At 36.2% G+C, this 20,197-nt stretch overlaps 1 protein-coding gene across 1 annotated transcript in view; it reads left to right on the plus strand.

Moving 5' to 3' along the window:
• Positions 1 to 3,751: 3,751 nt before the first annotated feature.
• Positions 3,752 to 20,197, plus strand: part of PKHD1L1 (PKHD1 like 1) — a 61,783-nt gene continuing 45,337 nt past the window's right edge. Inside the window, exons 1-14 of the mRNA XM_089477260.1 lie at positions 3,752 to 3,998; positions 4,816 to 4,896; positions 8,477 to 8,621; positions 9,356 to 9,467; positions 11,626 to 11,683; positions 13,344 to 13,437; positions 14,240 to 14,293; positions 15,084 to 15,157; positions 15,243 to 15,285; positions 15,934 to 16,004; positions 16,775 to 16,885; positions 17,488 to 17,577; positions 18,013 to 18,275; positions 18,944 to 19,035. Coding sequence (XP_089333386.1) covers positions 3,752 to 3,998; positions 4,816 to 4,896; positions 8,477 to 8,621; positions 9,356 to 9,467; positions 11,626 to 11,683; positions 13,344 to 13,437; positions 14,240 to 14,293; positions 15,084 to 15,157; positions 15,243 to 15,285; positions 15,934 to 16,004; positions 16,775 to 16,885; positions 17,488 to 17,577; positions 18,013 to 18,275; positions 18,944 to 19,035 — 1,535 coding nt within the window. The remainder of the gene's footprint in view (positions 3,999 to 4,815; positions 4,897 to 8,476; positions 8,622 to 9,355; positions 9,468 to 11,625; positions 11,684 to 13,343; positions 13,438 to 14,239; positions 14,294 to 15,083; positions 15,158 to 15,242; positions 15,286 to 15,933; positions 16,005 to 16,774; positions 16,886 to 17,487; positions 17,578 to 18,012; positions 18,276 to 18,943; positions 19,036 to 20,197) is intronic.

A 20,197-nucleotide genomic window follows, 5' to 3' on the forward strand; every position in this document is an offset into this window, starting at 1 on the left:
ATATATATCAGGGAGCTTTCATTGATTTTTTATTATTTTTGTTATCTTTCAAACAATGGTCTTGATTTTTGTTAAGTGTTTTTATAGACAAATAATGATAATTTGAGGTTGATTAAAATTGTATTTTTTTAAAAAAAAAAATGTAACTAAATAGACAGGCAAACATAAAAATAAAATAATAAAAATGTTGAAGAACTGTAACCATTTCTGATTTAAGGTCTAAGAACTATTCTCTAATATGTTTCTCCTATATTGCAGAGAACATTACAGTGTTAAACACCCCCCAGAACCATTTCTAAATGCTGAACACAGAAAATTAAAAGCAGGATTTTTTTTTCGTAACATCTAAAACAAATTGTATTTAGCAATAAAATAGCAAATTATAAAAAGTGCAGTAGACTTTTTGAAACGTAGATAGGAGGCAAACCTTAAACTATTAAGGTTTTTTTTTCATTTTGCACAAAATAATGATATCTGCCCTCATAATTTCAGGAGCTAACATCATCTGTAATTATTCTATGCACAATGCTTCTGCTTGACTATACTAAAGCCTATCAGTTTTAACTTTCCCATAAACTTATGGGAGTTTTGTGAAATGGTAATTAGTTTATTTAAAAATAGTTTATTTCTAAATGCTGTTTGAAGTGTTTTGTACGTTTGGGGATAATACGGTAATAATGCTAAAAGCGCATATTCCACTATTGGACTTTTAGAACAAAAAAAGAAATTTTGGGGTACTTAGTTGCCATTTACCTTTAGTAGGACTCCACCAGATAGCTCAAAAACTAGTAGTAGTTCTTCACCTGCTTCTAAATAGCTTTTCCGACCCACCCTACTCCATGTCTGAAGGAAATTTGGTATATGTTCAGATTCTAATAAAACTCACCATCAGAAAGAAATACAATTAAAAAGCAATAGCTAATAATCCCTAAAATAAATGTTTGCAGTAGCTCTCAAATCTCCATTAATCACAAATAATTCTTATTAACAAAACGGTTACAAGTCATGTACAAGTGTCAAGAAATGAAAGCGATTTGAAAAGCCTATGCAATTAAGACCTTGCACAATGGGATTACCGAACACCAATATCTTTGTACACAAAAGTGTGCTGCTGTGAATTTGTTGAGACCTTTGCTGTATATATTAGAGACAGAAATCAGTTGCTTGCCCCGGGCCAAGAAAACAGGTTATTTTTTAATTACATTGTGTTTTGTTTGGAAGAAGCTCTGTTTGGTTTCCACGGAAAGGGGTTAAGCATCGATACCTTTAAATCCAACGGACACAATGTGACATTTTGTAACTACAAATTACAAAACGGCAAGCGATAACTGTTCAAAGTAAAGAATTCCACGTTCCAACATCTAATCAAAAAGCCCAGTGGATGTCCTTCTCTCCTTAAATGTTTTACAGAAAATAAGATAACAATTCAGGAAGAGAGAATAGGAAAATCTTGCATTTTACATTTCTGTTCCATATGGAAATGGGTGTAAATCAGCAAAGTAAGCGAGATACCATTAGAACTTAGAAACTACTTAGAAAAGATTGTTTCTAAAGTATCATGTTCTTGTGTAACTTAAAGCAGGACACTTTTTTAATTTTCAAATTCTGCATTTTAGAATTAGTGCATTAAATAAATAAATAATGCAATTCTGTTACAGATTAAAATAAGCATTAAGCATCTAATATTTCTGTATATATATATATATATATATATATATATATATATATATATATATATATATATATATATATAGGGTTTTCTGTATATAGTGTTTTGTTGCCCTACTCACTGCTATCATTTGAGAACCCTATAGTTTGTGTATAAAGTAGGGCTGGCCAAGAATGATAAGTTACCCCACTCGTTTTGTAACATTTGTGAGACTTCCAGTTCTCAGTTTAAATGCATTTTTAACTTGATAATGTGATCATTTAATTTAAATACTGAAGCTGAGTGGGGCGTAATGTATAGTACATGAAGATGTTTTGATATACCATCTAACTCTGTAATGAACAGTGAGAATAATTAATTGGCATGATGACTGACATTATTTGCATGGTTTTGACCCCCATCACCCCTGTCACTTGTGACTTTTGTACATACCATGACTTAGGGCCAATGGTGTGACATCAAAAACAATATACAAAAGTTGTGTTTTTCTTCATGCCTGGTTCATGCCTGGATGAGTGTACGTCTGGATGATTTCATCTTCATCTGTCTAGTAGAAAGCAATATTTTGTGTATTAACATGCTACACATGGCCTTCACATTTCAGAGATGGTGGTCATATTCGACATTGATCTAATATTACTCGATTCTTCTGGTTGTCACTTTCCTTTCTGGTCCTGCTGGTGACTTAGTTAAAGATAACTCTATGTACCGAAACCTTAAGTTTTGAAGAGTAAGGGTAGTTGAAAAGTTACCACCTAGAATGATTAGATAGATAGATAGATAGATAGATAGATAGATAATGTTGATGGTATATTACAAACTCCTACTACAGAAGATGTATAGTATAGCTTGTGGGAGTAAAGAAATGTTTCATACCACTAGATGGAGGTCTTGGGAAGTACAGAAATGAAAGGACACATGATAAAAACCTCTTAAACTAAAATGAGGTGGAGCAGAAAGCCAAAAAAAGGGGAAAGCTTCACCAAGGCAACATAGTAAGCAGCACTGCGTTCCCGAGCTTCAGCCATATATTCTAGAAGAGCGAAAAACTTTGTGGAGGACTACTGCTTAAACTAATAATTATTAGCAGGAAGTTAGACATCTTTTATTTTTATAGGTATTCAAGGAAAAACATTTGTGAACTTTCTGGATATTTCAGTTTAACGCAGCAGTATCAATAATTTTGAAAAGGTGAGTGGACAATAATTATTTCACTAATATAAAGAAATTGTAAAAGTTTACAAACGAATAACATATTTCCGGGGTTTTATATGCATTATAATCCATAGATGTGTATAAGCTTTATCGATCTATTCATTTATCTACGTATCTGACAGAAAAGCAAATTACCGCTTTACCAAAAAGTAAAGTTACAAAGGAAAGACATCTGTCAAAAAGGGTGCAGATATTCCATCTCTCCTAATTCCAAATGTCGTTACAGGTACAGGATTGAATGATGTACTCATCTCAGGTATCACTTATCTAAAAGGTTACGGTAAGTTTTCATAAAAAATATTGGGACTATTTGTCTGGAAAGTATATTATGTATCTATCTATCCATCCATCCACCACAAATTATAAAAGACCATATGCAATGTGGGTTATCAGGGCCAGACTGGTGATGAAAAGTTGGTGGTTGGCGGCACTTTAAGGCCAGCAGTTGCCTGATGACATATCCAGCCTTGTGTAGAACCATGTAAAAGATGTAAATTTCCCCAACCATTATAGTAATAAACTATCCACTCAAGGGAAGTAGCGTTCATTGGATGAAATATAAGAAGTCTGTCTACAGCTGTACAATAGCTTATTAAAGACAATTACCGCTACTTAAGAAATGCATAACAAATTTAAGAATCTCATATTCTAACATTATTATTAAGGTAGTTATAGTAACTCTATTAGAAATCGTGGGTGTTCTATGTAACTATCGTTACTCGCTACTGCCCATAGAACATATTGTTTCACAAATTGTCACAGTTAATGCCCAAAGAAACCTCAAAGCAGCTGATCTGACACTTCTAAATCTGGTCCTATCAGTAACTCTTTGATGCACTGGTAGAAAACATCTACTCACCTACACTAATGAACATCTACTCACCTACACTAATGAACATCTACTCACCTACACTAATGAATATCTACTCACCTACACTAATGAATATCTACTCACCTACACTAATGAACATCTACTCACCTACACTAATGAACATCTACTCGCCTACACTAATGAACATCTACTCACCTACACTAATGAACATCTACTCACCTACACTAATGAACATCTACTCACCTACACTAATGAACATCTACTCACCTACACTAATGACAGGTGCAGATTATATCAATGTGTAAATACAAGTTTATTTTAAATTTTTTTCTGAGTTATTTAATTTTAGAATGTTTTTTCTTTGCAATTCAGCATATTATGTAACTTTTTTTTGTAGCCACTGGCTGGTGGTAGCCAAGCTCTGCTTGGATCATGAATATGTTCCTAGTTTACCTCTTTGCTGTCATCATTCAAGCCGCGTGTAAGTTTTTTATTATTATTATAACCTTTTATTTATTAAGCGCCAACAAATTACGCAGGGCTGTACAATTTAAATGGAGCTTAACACACTATAACAAATAGACTTTAACACATACAGATACATCAGGAGTTGAGAACCCTTGAGTCGCCATCGAGCCTCATGGTACTTTTACACAAGGTTCCAATCAGGAATGGCGGGCTTTTGAGAGACTCGCTTGAGGCTTTTCATGCTCTCCCGAATACAAATGCACAAGTCTAATAATAATGCAGTGGGAACTCGTCCCCTCATCCCACAAGAGCTCCCAGGTATGGTTATATGGTGTCATCTCCTGGCATTCTGCTTCAGTACATTGGGTGGTTGCTAGATGGGTAAGGTAGGTGAACCCAACACAGATACACACACACATATATATATATATAAATATATATATAAAATACATGCAAGAGATAGAGATTACAATATAGAATACAGCATTATATGTACAGCATTTTTTTCACCACTTTTAAAAGGTCTATAAAAATATGTCAAAGAAGATTTGTATGTTTTTAAAACGGACTTTAATCACCGATTATCTGCTCTACGCACTCTGAAACCCATTTCCTTTGTATTTCATTGCAGATGGACAAGTGAAAGTTTCCCAAATCATTCCAAGCTATGGAAGTGTTAACGGAGCGGTCAGAATTACAATTAAAGGACAGGGTGGGTACTGGAACAAAATTGTTCATAAATGCTACCTTTTTACCCTGCAGACCATACGAATTTTACACACAAAGTACAGTTGTAAAGATTCAGTAATGTTTAACTGCGTGTTTCGATGTCTCTTTCCCAAGTCCTGCACTTTAAAGTTGGGTTATACAATAAATCTAGTAAAGGTATTGGAAACATCATGAGTTTGCCCTCTGAGCAGTCACTTCCTACATGATACCCCCCCCCCCCCTCGTTAAGATATTTCCCCTGGTAATTGTTGTTGATTGATTCAGATAGCACTTTGTTCCTCTGAATTATAAATCTCCAGAAGAATAACACCAAAATAAAAAGAAACACAAGCTATTTTCTCATATATTTTCAGATTAGTGACCAGGATTTGAAACGGTCTATCTTCTGACTTGGCACAATCATGCTTGATCTGCAGTTCAGGGTCTTATTTTTAATTATTAAGCAGGGTGAGCTCGGCCCTTCTTGCAGGATATGCTCACTGTGGTTTGGCCCTTATAATATGTTTTAACATTTATTCCTAAAATAATAATAATAATAACAATATTATTATTATTATTATTATTATTATTATTATTTCATATTGGACCTAAGATGAAAGGTTACAAATAATAATAATAATAATAATAATAATGATACAATATTATTATTATTATTATCATTATTATTTCATGTTGGACCTAAGATGAACTGTTACAAATGGTAAAGAGGAATCTGCTCACGCTTTTAGAATCTTACAATCCTTTTTTTACTTAATGTACCCCATTTATGTCATTAAAGTAGGATGACCAGGTGTCTCTGTTAACCTCATAAGCATAAGCATAGTCTGTATTGGTTGCATGCTTTGCACCAAATTTAGGAAAAAATGGCTTTGGGAAAAACATTCTTTATTATGGCACTAAAAAGGCAAAGTAGAGCAGCCCTTAATTGTCTATATTACCAATCTATTTTTGTAATTGAAGCCTTGACCTTCTGCTATATTGGTTCAGGGGCTTGGATGTATGGAATTGATCTTTCATTGAGAGAGTGGTAGATAAATGGAACTACATTCCAGCAAGATGGTAGATGTCAATACAGTGAGAAAATAAAAACATCCATGGGATAGTCATATGGCTATTCTGAACAAAACACGCTTTAAGTTTTTACAGCAGGGCAGACTAGATGGGCTGAGTGGTTCTTATCTGCCGTCAAATTCTATGTTATTAATCAAATAGACTGCCCAAGCACTTACCGTATATTATTGATACCGCAGTATGGTTCAGTTTTCCTTTGAGTACATTTGTTTTAATGATCCATAGTTACCGAGTAATACTATGGTAATAAATGACTCCGTTCTATTCAGATAAGAGTAGAAAAACCTTAAAAATGTTCAAGAAGCTCCTGGAAATGTTCCATGCAGGCTCAATGTGGATGTCAGAGATAAGCCTGAAGTGATAGATAGTCATGTCATGGTGTGCTTGTACCGTAGCCTTTTCCTCTACACCCTTCTGGATAATTTCTTAAGATACTAAGATATATTTTACTTAAAGTATGATTCATTATTTAATTTTCTGAAAATATACAGTCATGAAATCCAGCATAATATGAATGCTACATTGCACAATACTGTTAAAGGAGAATTACTTTTAGCCGTAAATGGAGGTTTGACTCCTTCCCGTGCATGAAAACTGAGGACTTACTTGTGATGCGGCTGCTGTACCACCTGGAAATCTCACTTTAAATAGAAGCAGCTTCATTTTTGACTGTAATGCTATAAATAGGACACTATGGAAAAACGTATGCTTTGCATGAACATTTTGCCTGCTTTTAGTTTAATGCAAATAGCATTATTCCACCTATGACAATATGATGATGACTTTTGCAAGAATGAGTTGCCTTTGCTGTTGCCGCCAGCAGATCGCTGCATGCCCCTCACATGCCCCTTTCCAGACAAAGTCCTTCTTCTGGAACCCAATGAAATGTATTATTATCGTTCTAAATGCCCTAGAAAAATAAATACATAACATTCCAAAGCAGATAAGTATCATTTGAACCATCTAGTGTGTCTATGTCTCCTGTGTAACATCTTTAAACCACAGTCTATGTCTATCTTTGCCTCATCTTTAGCCAAATGCCTATCCCGTGCGTGTCTATTTACAGTATATGTTACTCAACTACATATTATTAATAGCTGTCAGTAAATCACAAAGTCACACACTAAAAAAAGGCAAATGACATTAGTGTTTGGAAATTTGAAATCTTGGCAGGAATGATGTTGGAGCATATAGCACCCATAGTTTTCACCTGTCCTAATATAAGTGGGGCAGTGACAATTTTTGGACATGGTACCACTGAGCTGCCTCAATGTGGGAATCATAGGCTGGTAAGGAGGAGCAGAAGATCTCCTCTGACCATCTTAAGCTTTTTTAGCACATACTTCAATCACATCTCCACCATGTCCTTCTTGTGGCACGCTAAAGGTGTGTGATGGGATATGACATATAAAGTATTTAGGGTCATGAGAATACCTTGAAATGAGAACCATTACCATCACAGGTTTTATGAGATTTATTAAAAAGAACTACTTATAGCTTGTGCTTTTGATTGAAATCAGTGTGATTGTTTTGGGGAAGTTTGATTTAAAAGTGAGTGATCATTTCAACAGACAATACGATTTACTCAATACTACAATTATGTTAAAAAACAAGAACGTAGAAAACTGCAAAATACATCAGGGAACAACACACAATGTCCACCAATACTCTCCATAGCTGAATTCCAATTAATGCAAAGCATTTGGCTGCATTTTTTTTTATTTTTTGTAAATTCTGTTTATTTATAGGTTTTCACAGACTAAGAGATACTATTACAGATGATAGATACAAAAGAGTAATAGCCCAAAGCTAACATAAGGGGCATTACAAAGGTGAAAGTTAGAGAGTATCCCCACATAGGGGTAGGCTGTTTTTGTGGTAAGTACAGAAGATAAGACCAGAAGAGGGGAAGGGGGAAAAAAGTGGAGGGGTCAGAGGAAAAGAGAGAGGGAACAAAGAACAGGCCAGGAGGAGAGAAGCGCCCAACTATAGACCTTATGCAGGGCCAGCCGAAGACTTAACGCCGCCTGGGGCGAAGTTTAAAATGCCGCCCCCGCCGACGCCAGGGGGGGGCGGCATTATCTACCCCCCCCCGGTACTTACCCTTAAACAGTCCTGCGGGGAGTCTCCCTGTGCTGCCACGGTGCCAGCTTGTAATGCTGAGCGCCGGAAATTCACGTCACTTCCGGCGCTCTGCATTACAAGCCGGCACAGAGACCGAACAGGGAAACTCGCCGCAGAGGAGAGTGCCGCCCCTTCTGAAGTGCCGCCTGGGGCAATTGCCCCAGTCGGCTCCATTGTAGGGCCGGCCCTGACCTTATGGAGAAAAGGTCAGCCATGGGGACCAGACTTTTTGGCATGACCTATGGGTGTTGTGGAACTGTGCTGTTAGTCAGTCCATCTCTACAACTTCTAAAATCAGACATTAGCTGCAATTTTAATACGTTTCAGGGCTACCTGCTAAGATTGATCATATATTTTCTTTTCTGTAGGCTTTGCCGAGGCAAACCAGTTTAATTATGGAGATGGAAGTGACAATTTAGGTAATAGCGTCCTGCTGGTATCAGCCGTGTCATCAATACCCTGTGACGTGGAGAAAGACGCGAGTCATGCGACCCAGATCACCTGCTACACCAGGTAATCATTTTCTTACCTGAGAATGCTCAAGGTTCATATTCCAATTTAGACTCCAATCCCACCAATGTCTATGAGCGAAGCTGGTAGTGAAGTCAAATAAAAGGCATTGCATAAATATGTAACATTCTGGGGACCTGTCATGTAAGTTATTCTTCCAATGTTGTGATAAAACTGATGAACCACTGGAAAGATTAACCCCTTAAGGACAATGGGCCGTCCCAAAACCCATTGAAAACAATGCATTTTGAGCTTGTACATGTACGGGCTTTGTCATTAAGGGGTTAAGGACAACTCTATATAAGCTCTACCCACACCACCTGGTTTTTTTCTTTAACCACTTGACATACAGTGCGTACATAATATCACAATTCACCCCTAAAGAGTAGCTTTAGGTTTTTAGAGGACCTAAGTAGAAATATTAGGTCAGTCACTTATTTTGCAATTAATAGTTTGCTTTAGAAAGAAACATTGTAGTCATTTGTGTTGAATGAGGAACACTCAGAGATTGTGTCACTTAGGCTAGAACTAAGTTCCAGCTGGTCATTGAGGAGACTCCGGACAAAACTGTATGTTCTAGTTTTTCCTTGATGGTAAGGCGTTTGGTCTCATCTCGCTACAGTGGTTGGCCTTGCCGTGGTTGGTTATGTACAGGTTGCAAACTATGAAAGATGCACATTACTGTTAATTGCACAATGAGAGAACACTGAAATTGATAACATCATTGCCTTTTGCAGACCAATGCCAGAAGACAGTTATGTTGTAAGGGTGAGTGTGGATGGATATCCAGTAGAAGACACTAACACCTGCGGGGGAAAGTTGCAAGACTACAACAACTGTGTATTTCAGGTATGGGTATTTTAGGTTAAATGACTTTTTATAAACTACTTTTTCTTGTAAAAAAAAAGATAAACGTTTGGAATAATTGACTGTAATGCATCATAAAGAATTTTATTGCACAGCCATTCACAGGAATCACAGTTAGACTTTGTAAAATAATGTGACATATAGCATCAAAACTTCAAAGCCCTTGTTCTCCACTTACTTGTCATCAAATATATTTTCTTTTTAATTAAAACCTCCCTACACTATGGAAAACTCTTTGTTTTTCATCAGCACCCTAGCTATAAACAAGGGGAAGGCTTTAACAATATCCACAACCAGTTCAAATGAATATGATAGGTGCTGTCCCAAAAATGTATTGTAATAAATTATTATTATAGTATTAAAATGGACATGACACTTTCAAAATATTTTCTCATCATATATTTGTACAGTGCTGTATTAAGGGTTTTCGGCTTTAATTTTAGGGGATAGGACTTTGCTTTTAAGTTTAGTATCCTGATTATGGGTTCTTGTCCTTAAACATTGTTGCTACTGCACACATCATACAGCTGCGGTGATGCAGAAGGGAGCTGTGTGATCCCATTCTAGACATATTTTACCCTAAATCCTCAGACGGTGATTATATTTTGGTAATAACTACAAAAGCATACCACGGCGCAGCAGAGGAATGCAGTCTATCAAGACACGACACTTGAAAATTGTTAAGTTTGACTCGATATATCCATTGATAGGGGTCATTTCATGCCCTTTGAAATAGTTATTTTCCACAATGATTTTTTTTTAAAGTTTTTATTTGCATGCTGAAAAAATAACTTTATATACACTCTATGGCCAAAAGTATGTGGACACCCTCCTATTTATTGAGTTTCGGTGTTTCTGTCATACTCATTGCTTAAACATTGGCTGTAAAATGGGTTATACTACAGAGCCACCTCGTAAAATATCTGCCCTGCAAGATTTACGTCGGCTATTATCGTGGTGTGGAGGTACCTAGGAGTGCCAACAGCTCAGCCATGAAGAGTTGGGACTTATACACTTATAGAGTGGGGGAGCAGAATGCTGATGTGGGTAGCGTGTAAAAATTGTTTGCCCTCTGTAGCATCGCTCAAATGGCCTCGGTAAGCATCAGGAGATTCATGAAATGGGTTTCCAAATTGGCTGAGCAGCTGCACACAAGCCAAAGATCACTATATGCAATGGCAAGCATCAGCTGGAGTGGCGTAAAGCACATCGCTACTGGACTCTGGAGCAGTGGAAACGTGTTATCTGGAGTTATCTGAAATCTGTGTTGGAAGATGAAAGGAGAACACTACCTACCGGAATGCATAGTGCCCAGTGTAAAGTTTGATGGAGCAGGGATAAGGGTCTTGGGCTGTTTTTTTTCAGGGTTTGGTCTCGGATCCTTAGTTCTAGAGATGGGTAATGTTAATGCTGCAGGATACAAAGACATTTTAAACAATTGTATAATTCCAACTTTTCGGCACTGGTTTGGGGAAGGCTGTTTCTCTAGCATGACTGTGCCACTGTGCACAAATCAAGCTCCATAAATGCATGGATAGCCAACAAACTCATATAGATGTGATGGTCAGTTGTCGACATACTTTTGGTCATATGGTATAAAAAAATATGTTGGTTTTAATTCAAGGAGTTTTTGCCAGCACTCACATGGGATTTACAAAAATGTTCTAGGTGGGACCAAATACCGTAATTATCAAATAGGATATGTCATCTTAGGCCCTAAACATCTCAGTATCTCAGCCCAAGACTCCCCCATTCTCTGCCATTTTTGTACAACCCACAGTTTTTTTTAACACACACACCTCATCCTTTGAGTAGGCCTGGACACACCACCCAGTTTCAACTTATATCCCACCAACAACCTTTTTATTATATTTCGAAATATTGTCTTAGTGTTTGGTGGCATACCAATAGCCTGTACTTCCAGAACATCTACAATGCAAAACCAGATCTTCCTGTACAAAGTGAAATGGCCCGGTGAAATATTCACTGTTTGGGCACCAGCAACTCTGAAATGTTGGTGCACCACTCAATGGCCCAAAACGTTCCCTCTTTTATTTTAGTGAAGACATCACTTTAACTAAGACTACATTTCTCTGTAACCAGACAGCATAATAATTTGTATTTTTGTCTTTTTTTGCAGGCATTCCTTTACATTACCCCAGTAATATCTAGTATATCACCATTAACCGGAACACCAGGTACATGCAATATCTCATTTAGAAAACTTGTGATTTTGGGGTTTTCGATATGTAATATTAGTTAATTTTGAGCTTCAATACCCCATTGGTCCAGTGAGCAGCTCCATTACGAGTATGCAAGATACCCTGCATTAGATGTCTTATATAATGGATTTTTCTTGCATTGAGTGTTGCGTGACTACAGTTGAATACGTGTATAACAAACAAAAAAACAACAAATATTTACCAGCAATGATATATGTGACTACAATAAGTGTTAATAGGAAGTGATGAGAACATTGTTTAATATCCAGTGATGGTTGGAATGCTCAGGCTTGGACTGGTAACAGTATTCCATGTTCACCCGATCTGCCATCGGGTGCTTGAGCCTTGGGTTATGTCATTTAGCAGCAGTTGCCCTTAAAGTGCCGGGCAATCCCCAGTGGTCACCGACAATGTTGACTATTCAGTAAAGCAAACAGGCTTTCAAATAGTCAATCTTCTTTTTCAACCTGTGGCTACGTTAAAAGGTGTTACTTGAAAAAAAAGGTCAAACTAGATTTTCTTATGCAAACAAACCCAAAGCTTTTAAATACAGACATTAACAAAGTTATTCTATGATCTGTCACAGACTGTAGCATTTCTTCAGAGACAGACAAGAGACAGACACTTCATTTGTATAAAGGACGCCAATGTGTCACATAAACAAGAAGGGTGTTTTTTATGGGATATACAAAGCATTCAGAAACAAATGTTTAGACAAGCTATTTAAAGTAACACCATATCAACACAACATCGTGCTTAATTATTGCATGTTGAGATTTTGTATTTGTTTTTCTCTCATCAACAAAATGTATTTTAATAAAAAGGTTTAGTATTGCGGAAGCCAATAACTGAATGGAGTTACACGCAATAATACAGAAAATCTCAAATACAGAAAAAATACATTTGGTACTTCATTTGGTACAACGTTTCAACATAAAGTCTTTCTCAATGGGCTTGTTCAATAATTTGTAAAAAGAAACTAATGTAAATTTCTTGTGGATCGGACCATCCAATTAGTCGCCAAGCTTATAAGACCTCATCTCAAACTTTGGAACAATATGGCTATTTATACACAAGCCTCAATGTTGTGTAATTTTGTCCAGAATGGAGAGCTGACATGTTTTCTTTTCAAAACCAAATACTGTGGTAAGCAGGGCTTTATTTAAAGGTCAGGTACAGGTACGCATGAGTGCTAGCAGAGACAAAACATAAGCAATAAATAAGTAAATTCCTGGTAGAAAGGCAATAACTGTAACTGGATGGGGTATGAAGTAAAATGACAATAATCACACTGTAGATCTGTTTGAAGTTATTTCAAAAAAGTAATTTTAATGTAACATTTAAAAAGCAACAAATGTTACAAAAGCATCCGAATAAAATACTTTTTTATACTCCTATTTTCATGGAGTGCCGGCGTTCCTTTATTTGATTGATCCCAGGAGCAATTAGAATGGATTATTAAATACTCCCGCCTATAGGTTCGGGGATTAAATGCTTTTTTAGGTTATCACTTTTTTTTTCAAGGAACATATGAAGGAATGAACAGAATCAAGAAGGAAAGTTAATATGAGTCTTGTTTGATGACTGTATTCGAATGAATCTTTCTAAGGCCAAAAACCATTCCGTTTTGTTACAGGCTCCATGGTAACAATCAGAGGCAGAATCTTCACTGATGTGTACGGGAGTAACACGGCCCTGAGTAGCAACGGCAGGGATGTTCGCATATTAAGGCAAGAAGCAAAGTATTTTTATGTACAATAGTAATGGTGAATTTTAGACTTGTGCATTAATATTAATACAAATTAAAATTTTAATGAAATTTAGCAATTTCTGCAAACGAGCAGGATCCCCAGTGAAAAAAAAGGAAAACGATGCAGAGACCCCTCTCTTATTCACTCGTATTCATGCTTCTTACACACTCATTCTCTCTCAATCTTTCACACTTTCATTCATACCCTCTCATGCTCTCTCTTAATGTCTCCCTACATTCTCCTCCAACTACTTCCATGTCCCTGTCTCAGTTTGTTCTCTCGCCTCTTCTTGTTCTTTTGTCATCTGTCTTCTTTGTCCGCTTCTCCCCTCTATCCACTCAGTTAACCTGGCCTCTCAGGGCACTTCCACAAAATGGCATAGCCTCTGGCACAACCTCTCCCCCTTTGGAGGAAAGAGAGAGAGGCTGTTCCCATGTGGAAGTACTCCAAGAGGCCAGAATAATGCAGACAGATTCACGGAGAAGAGAAGCGCAGGAATAATGTGAGAGATTGTGTGAAAGAGCATAAGCAAGTCTTAGAAAGTGTAAGTGAAGTGAGTGAAAATAAATGTATTTTCCGAATAGAAAAAGGCCCATGAACTTCGTCCAAACCAAAGAGCGAGATACAAAATCATTGTCTGAAAATGAATTGGTCAGAAACAGTCTAGCAGCAGCTTAGATCCTATATACATGTTTTCTGTTAGTGTATACATTAAAAGTGTAAACTATACTTATTAATTTGGCACTACATTTTTTATGATTAAGTTTTATTTTGGTTTCAGAGTTTACGCTGGTGGAATGCCTTGTGAACTACTCATGCCTAATTCAGACACGTTGTAAGTAGTGTTTATATATATATATATATATTTAACAAGTAGAATTAGAAATATTTCAGTGTCTTTTTATATTAAAATATTTGGCACAATAATATATATTTTTTCATAATAGTAAAATCTTAACACAGACTATGTTTAGTAAATATGATAAAAGGAACTCTTAACAAAATGCAAAACAAAATGTCTATACTTTCTATGTATATAATGTGTAAGCCAATAGAACAGGTTTTTGTATTTAAAAATTAAGTATTTAATTTTGTTTAGACATTCTCTTTAGAATGATAGGTAAGTAAACAATGGCAGATCTTTAATTTTATTCAGTTCTAATGGTTTAATCATATAAAAAAAGCAAAGGCTGCTTTTTTGGCATATTCGAATTAAGCTTTCTCTTTAAAATTCTGAATTATGCAAATGTTTTCATGTGGAAAGGGCGGTTTTAGAATTCAGGAGTAGCATGAATAATGTTTGTAATGCTGTATTTAGCTTTAGAACATTTTGTTTCATTCAGCACAATAAGAGAAATAGGACCAGAAAAGCCAATTTTTCAGTCAATGAGTTTTGGACTTTAAAATCCTGTTTGTTTGTTTTTTATTAAATTGTCATGTTTTTATATTGGAGCTTAGAGTAATCAAGAAGATGAGTAGATTTAAACTAAACAATTTTTTAGGTATACAGTCTAAGGGGATGGCATGAGATTTACAGAACTCTCTAGACGTACTTTTTGATGACTCAGTTGTAATGTAATTGATCTGGAAATATGGTTGCATAATTCATTTACATACTTTTCTAGATATGGACTGCAGCTTGATGGAATTGGTAGTGATTATGGGTCAATGATTTGCAAGTTTACAGGAACATATGTTGGTAAGATATCCATAGTTTTCTTTCATTTGGCTTAAAACGCAATAGTCAAAGGGTTTATGATTACATTTTACATATTCTTTTGCAGGGCAACACAATGTCAGCTTTATTCTGGACAGCAACTATGGAAGGTAAATTGCACTGAAGATAACATATATAAACATAATAGAATTCTATTTACATAACACATACCTTCTTAAAGTGCATTTCCTGGATTACTTTAAAGAAGGATCCTACTTGAATGATGGTCAAACCAAAGTAGGCATGTGACTTAGGTGCAGCTTCTCCTCACCTTCTATAAGACCTCCTTGAAAACTTTTCATCATCTTACTATGGAACCCCTATTCCATGAAACACCCTTTTGGTGAATTTATGTTGGACATGATTGGACACTGAGTGTGTTGTATCCCAAATATGTCCTGATCTACTTTGTTACTGGCCCACTTGTCTGGGTTTCCTCCTGGACCAAAAATTGCCTAAAGTTAACTTTTACGTGATAAGGGAGATTTTCAAAATACTGTAACACGATCAGGGCTGGATTTACCTTCCAGTTCCAGCTTTTAGGGGTTAAGGGAAAAAGTTTTTTATAGGTGGGATCAAGAAAAAAAATAGAGCATGAATGAAATTAGTGGATCATATGGCCTATAAATCTGTTGTCCTTGGTCCTGGAGTTGTCACTGCCTTTTGCTAAGTTCCCGTAGGATCTCAGGCTTGCAAGAACATAATTTACTAACAAATACTATTTTTAAATGACATTTATAGTTTATTTTACTTTACAGGAGTTTTCCAACAATATCCAATTATTTTGTGTCTTCTTTCAATAAGATTTCTATGTTCCAAACCTATGCAGGTATGTTTGCCACTTAAGAATAGAATGTCAGAAATCAAAATATTGAGTAATTAATGTATTGACCAGCTCAGAAACATGCACACATTGCCTTGAGATGGCAGTCGGATAGCTCTAGCCAACTTGAGTAGAGACCAACCTGCCAGGAATGGCAACAGATGCGGAATATGATGGCGCTTTATAGATCAATAAATAATAATAATGTTCAACCCAGCTTCGTCGAGTCTTGTTGAGTGTTTTTAAGTGAAGTCAGTGGAGTTAGCCAAGTAACTTGAGTGAAACCTCAAACCTTTTCATTCAGTGGGAGATATTTTTCCAACCGCATGTTTTAGTAATAGGAGAGGTTTTAATATGTAAGAGATTGTACACACACACCATAAAATAATAGGCAATTCCTCTCCTAACCTGAAAATCTAAAACTCGCCAACATATTAGTGCGCATGCCATGTAGAGGGTAACACAGATATAAGGTTCACTAAAATGTAATATGTAATGTGAAATTATTAATAAATCATGCTAAAATACGTGTCATTACTGTTATGTGCCTTATAATAATATTAGTACATTTATATTTTATTATTTGACAAATCTTGATCAACAGCAACTGTTTTGATTTTATATTTACATTTTTTAAATTTGGTCAAAGAACTGATTTACAGATTGGAAAAAAATAGCTACAGAAGTGTTGGCGAAATGAAACTTGATTGCTACTTTGTTTAATCAGTTTAAAATATTCTACATAAAAGTACATTCTTCACGTGTTTTTGTTCCAGAGATTACTGGCATATTTCCCTCCAGTGGAAGTGTAGAAGGGGGCACGGTTATTACAATCGATGGACGCTTCTTTGATCAGACAGATTCTCCAGCCAAGGTCCTTGTAGGAGGTATGTCTAACCCTGTCTGAAGCCAAGAAACACATGCGCAATGTGAACGGAATAAATAGGCCTGATTTGGCCTAGTCTGCATGGGTGCTAGACCCAGATCCAAGCTGGAAGTGGCAAAATTTCATCTCGTTCCATTATTAAGTCCCCTGGTCAAGCAAAAGTACCTGTCTCAGGGGGATGAGCCAGCTTGGCTGGTGTATAATTTCAGCAACCTGGGACAGGTATGGCTCAAACCCAGCTCACCTTGTACCGCAATATGGCTGGCTGGCCCATCTCTAATATTGTGCAATAATTAACATCAGCCCAAAATCTAAGAATACAATGGTTTGTTTTTTTGATCTAGGTATCTACCAAATGCCTATTTTGTTATCTCTGTCAATAGTGTAATTATAACTAAATCTAGGCTTCCAACTACTATGATAAGTACAAAGCGTCAATGTTGTATTTAAAGAACTATCATGTATATTTAATGCATTATTGGGGGAGTTAACATGCTATATAAAAATAAAAAAGTTGGCACATGTTGCCCAGGTATCTTTTTACTTTCTCAGATCATTGCAAGGTTTCTTAGTTTTTCTTGTTTTTCTTTATGATTTCTGCAGGTCAGGATTGCGTTATTATTGAACTAACGGATACAAGAATAACATGCAGAGCTCCGAGAAAGCCCCTCATTCTCCCTGCTCTGTACCCTGGTGCGTGATGTGAACAAGCATTCAATGACATATACACAGGCGACTGTTATGTTGTTTCTATTTGGTATTTAGTATGTTTAAACATTTTCAGTTTTGGGGCCCCTATTTTTAATGTGTGTTAAAAAAAATTATTGCATTTCATATAATGATAAATTCCAGCGACTTATAGCACGTAGCCACCCTGGGGGGGTTTCTCAGTGGCAGATCAATACAAAAGGATCGCTAGGGGAAGATAAACATATAGAAGCAGCTGGCGTTTGGGGGTCAACAATTAGTGTAGTAGTTGATGTCCCATAGACTGGCCAAAATTCATGGGACATCTAGTCCAATAGATAGTCTACAAGATCATAAAGTTTGTTTGTTTTGGGTTTTTTTTAACACTGTTTGAATCTGTGTTTTTTTAAATCAGATTTGTTTTCTTTTTAACATAAAAAGGTGGCAGGGGGCTGAAGTTAGAAAGATGGATCAACTCACAATCTTTGGACTTGGCCATAACATTTAACGAAAGCACTACTGGATATGTGGGAGCGATCTGGGTGGACAGCGCCTCAAAAACATGGCCAGATGAGAATTCCAGATTTATTGCTCGATTCAGCGGCTTCTTGGTGGCGCCAGAGACAGACTACTACAATTTCTACATCAAAGGATATGATAACTACGCTCTGTATTTCAGTGAATCCGGAAACCCCGCAGATAAGGTACTAGTCAATAAATAAGTTAATATTTATTTGTGCACTCAAAATCTGCAAGAACCACATGTGCGTTTCATAGTCTTCCATATGGCAGTAACACCCTTGTACAAGTGTACAAAGATACTCTAGCAACTCACTATAGTGTTGGCTGCATCAGCCTGCCCTATGTATAATATAAGAGGATGGTTGGGAACTTATAGACACAGAGGAATGGCCCAAATGTATTTGGCACCTAGGCTACTCACTCATTCGGCCATAAGCCAGTAAGTCTTTGGCACCACCTTCTGCATGATCTTACTCTATAGTACAGGAAAGAACCTAGACCTTAATGCCCATAGGCAGCCACTTCTATTACCTATACGAGAGGGCTGGCTCTGCCATCCTGACTCTGTCAAGGCTCATTGTCCATTCCTGTCTATCAGACACTAGCCAGAAGGACTGAATAGATGGAACATAAGAAGGACCAAGTCATGAAGGAATTATGGCTGTAGTTCCAGATTATTAGCAGTTTAGGCATTTGCCCTCCTGTTAGCCACAGACATCCCCTGTATAAAATTGTTTACTGTAATATGTGTTGCGCTACCCTTTTTAATGGTATCTATTTTAATGAATTATCTGTATGTACCTGTATATATGAAGCTGTAGAGGAATGCTATTGCATGTTTTTGTTACAGGTAAAAGTTGCATATGGCCAATACTCCTCTCCTTCTTATTATAACTATGGAAGTCAAAAGTCAGAACAGTTCCAGCTTCAAGAAGGAAAACCGTAAGTTTGTGTCTCTTGGCTATAATATGGATATAGTTTATTGGTGTATTCCCATAAAGCGTTATCACCAGTAATGGAATGCAGAGCTCAGGGAGAAATTTACTCCCCTGCAAATATTTTATTCCTTACTGGCAAGTATTAGGGTATCGAGAGGACATGTACTGTATAACTGTACGCCAAATCTTAACCACAAACACATACTCCTCATTCAAAGCAAAATGTTAAAGAAAATATTAGTGTAAAGAAAATAATATTAGTGAATGTGCAGATTACATTCATGCATGTTACATTATTTTTGAATTAAAAAGCACATGTAAAATTGTGCAGAATATTTCTAGTAGTTAAAACCTAAGAACTAGAGGGCATGTACACAACTATCCATTTTAATAGATTTAAAAGACTTTTTAAAAGAATAGAAAAATCCCAGGGCAAGTAACTCCTACAATTGGCTAACCGGCTAAAACTGACCTTTCAGCTCCTTAAATTTAAAATTCTACCCATGTGTGAGAGGGCACACCTTTCTTGATGCTCTTCCACTTTGACAAAACATTGTTTGTATGTCAACATTAATTGATGCCGTCTACTTGTTCCCTGCAAAAATTGTGAATAAGGCAACATTTGACATGGTTACGTAGTTGTTTCTGGGACTACAACTGTACTAAGAACAATACCAGTTTCAATGTCTTAAAACTACATTTTTATAAAAAAAATTAAATTAAAAAAAAAGTAGCTCCCTGGGCAGAAATCTTAATAACGAGAAATAACTGAGCCATTTACACATTTAACATGTTTAACTGAGAATCACAGCTCCGTGGAAGCAGATTTCATTTGAAAACAAGTGAGATTTAGGTAGTGCAAGAGTAGACTGGATGCAATGTATCTCGGTTACTAAATATTCACCACTTTTGAAATGGTTAAATTATAAAAAAACATTGTAAAAAATATTTTATTGTGTCTGAATCAGTGATATATTTTCTCCTTTATATGGTAAATGAATAGAGCTTTTCTTTATTCCTGCCATTTATGCAAATAAAGTAATCCCTGCTCATTACAGTTGCCACATTGAACTACCTGCTACAAATGTAAAAAATCTATCTATCTATCTCTCTATCTATCTAAATATATATATATATATTACATTATTTTCTTTTGACGTTGGCAT

The sequence above is a fragment of the Sceloporus occidentalis genome, unplaced genomic scaffold (genome assembly GCF_023333645.1).
Source record: "Sceloporus occidentalis isolate IW3139 unplaced genomic scaffold, rSceOcc1.0.p SCAF_11, whole genome shotgun sequence".
NCBI lineage: Eukaryota > Metazoa > Chordata > Lepidosauria > Squamata > Phrynosomatidae > Sceloporus > Sceloporus occidentalis.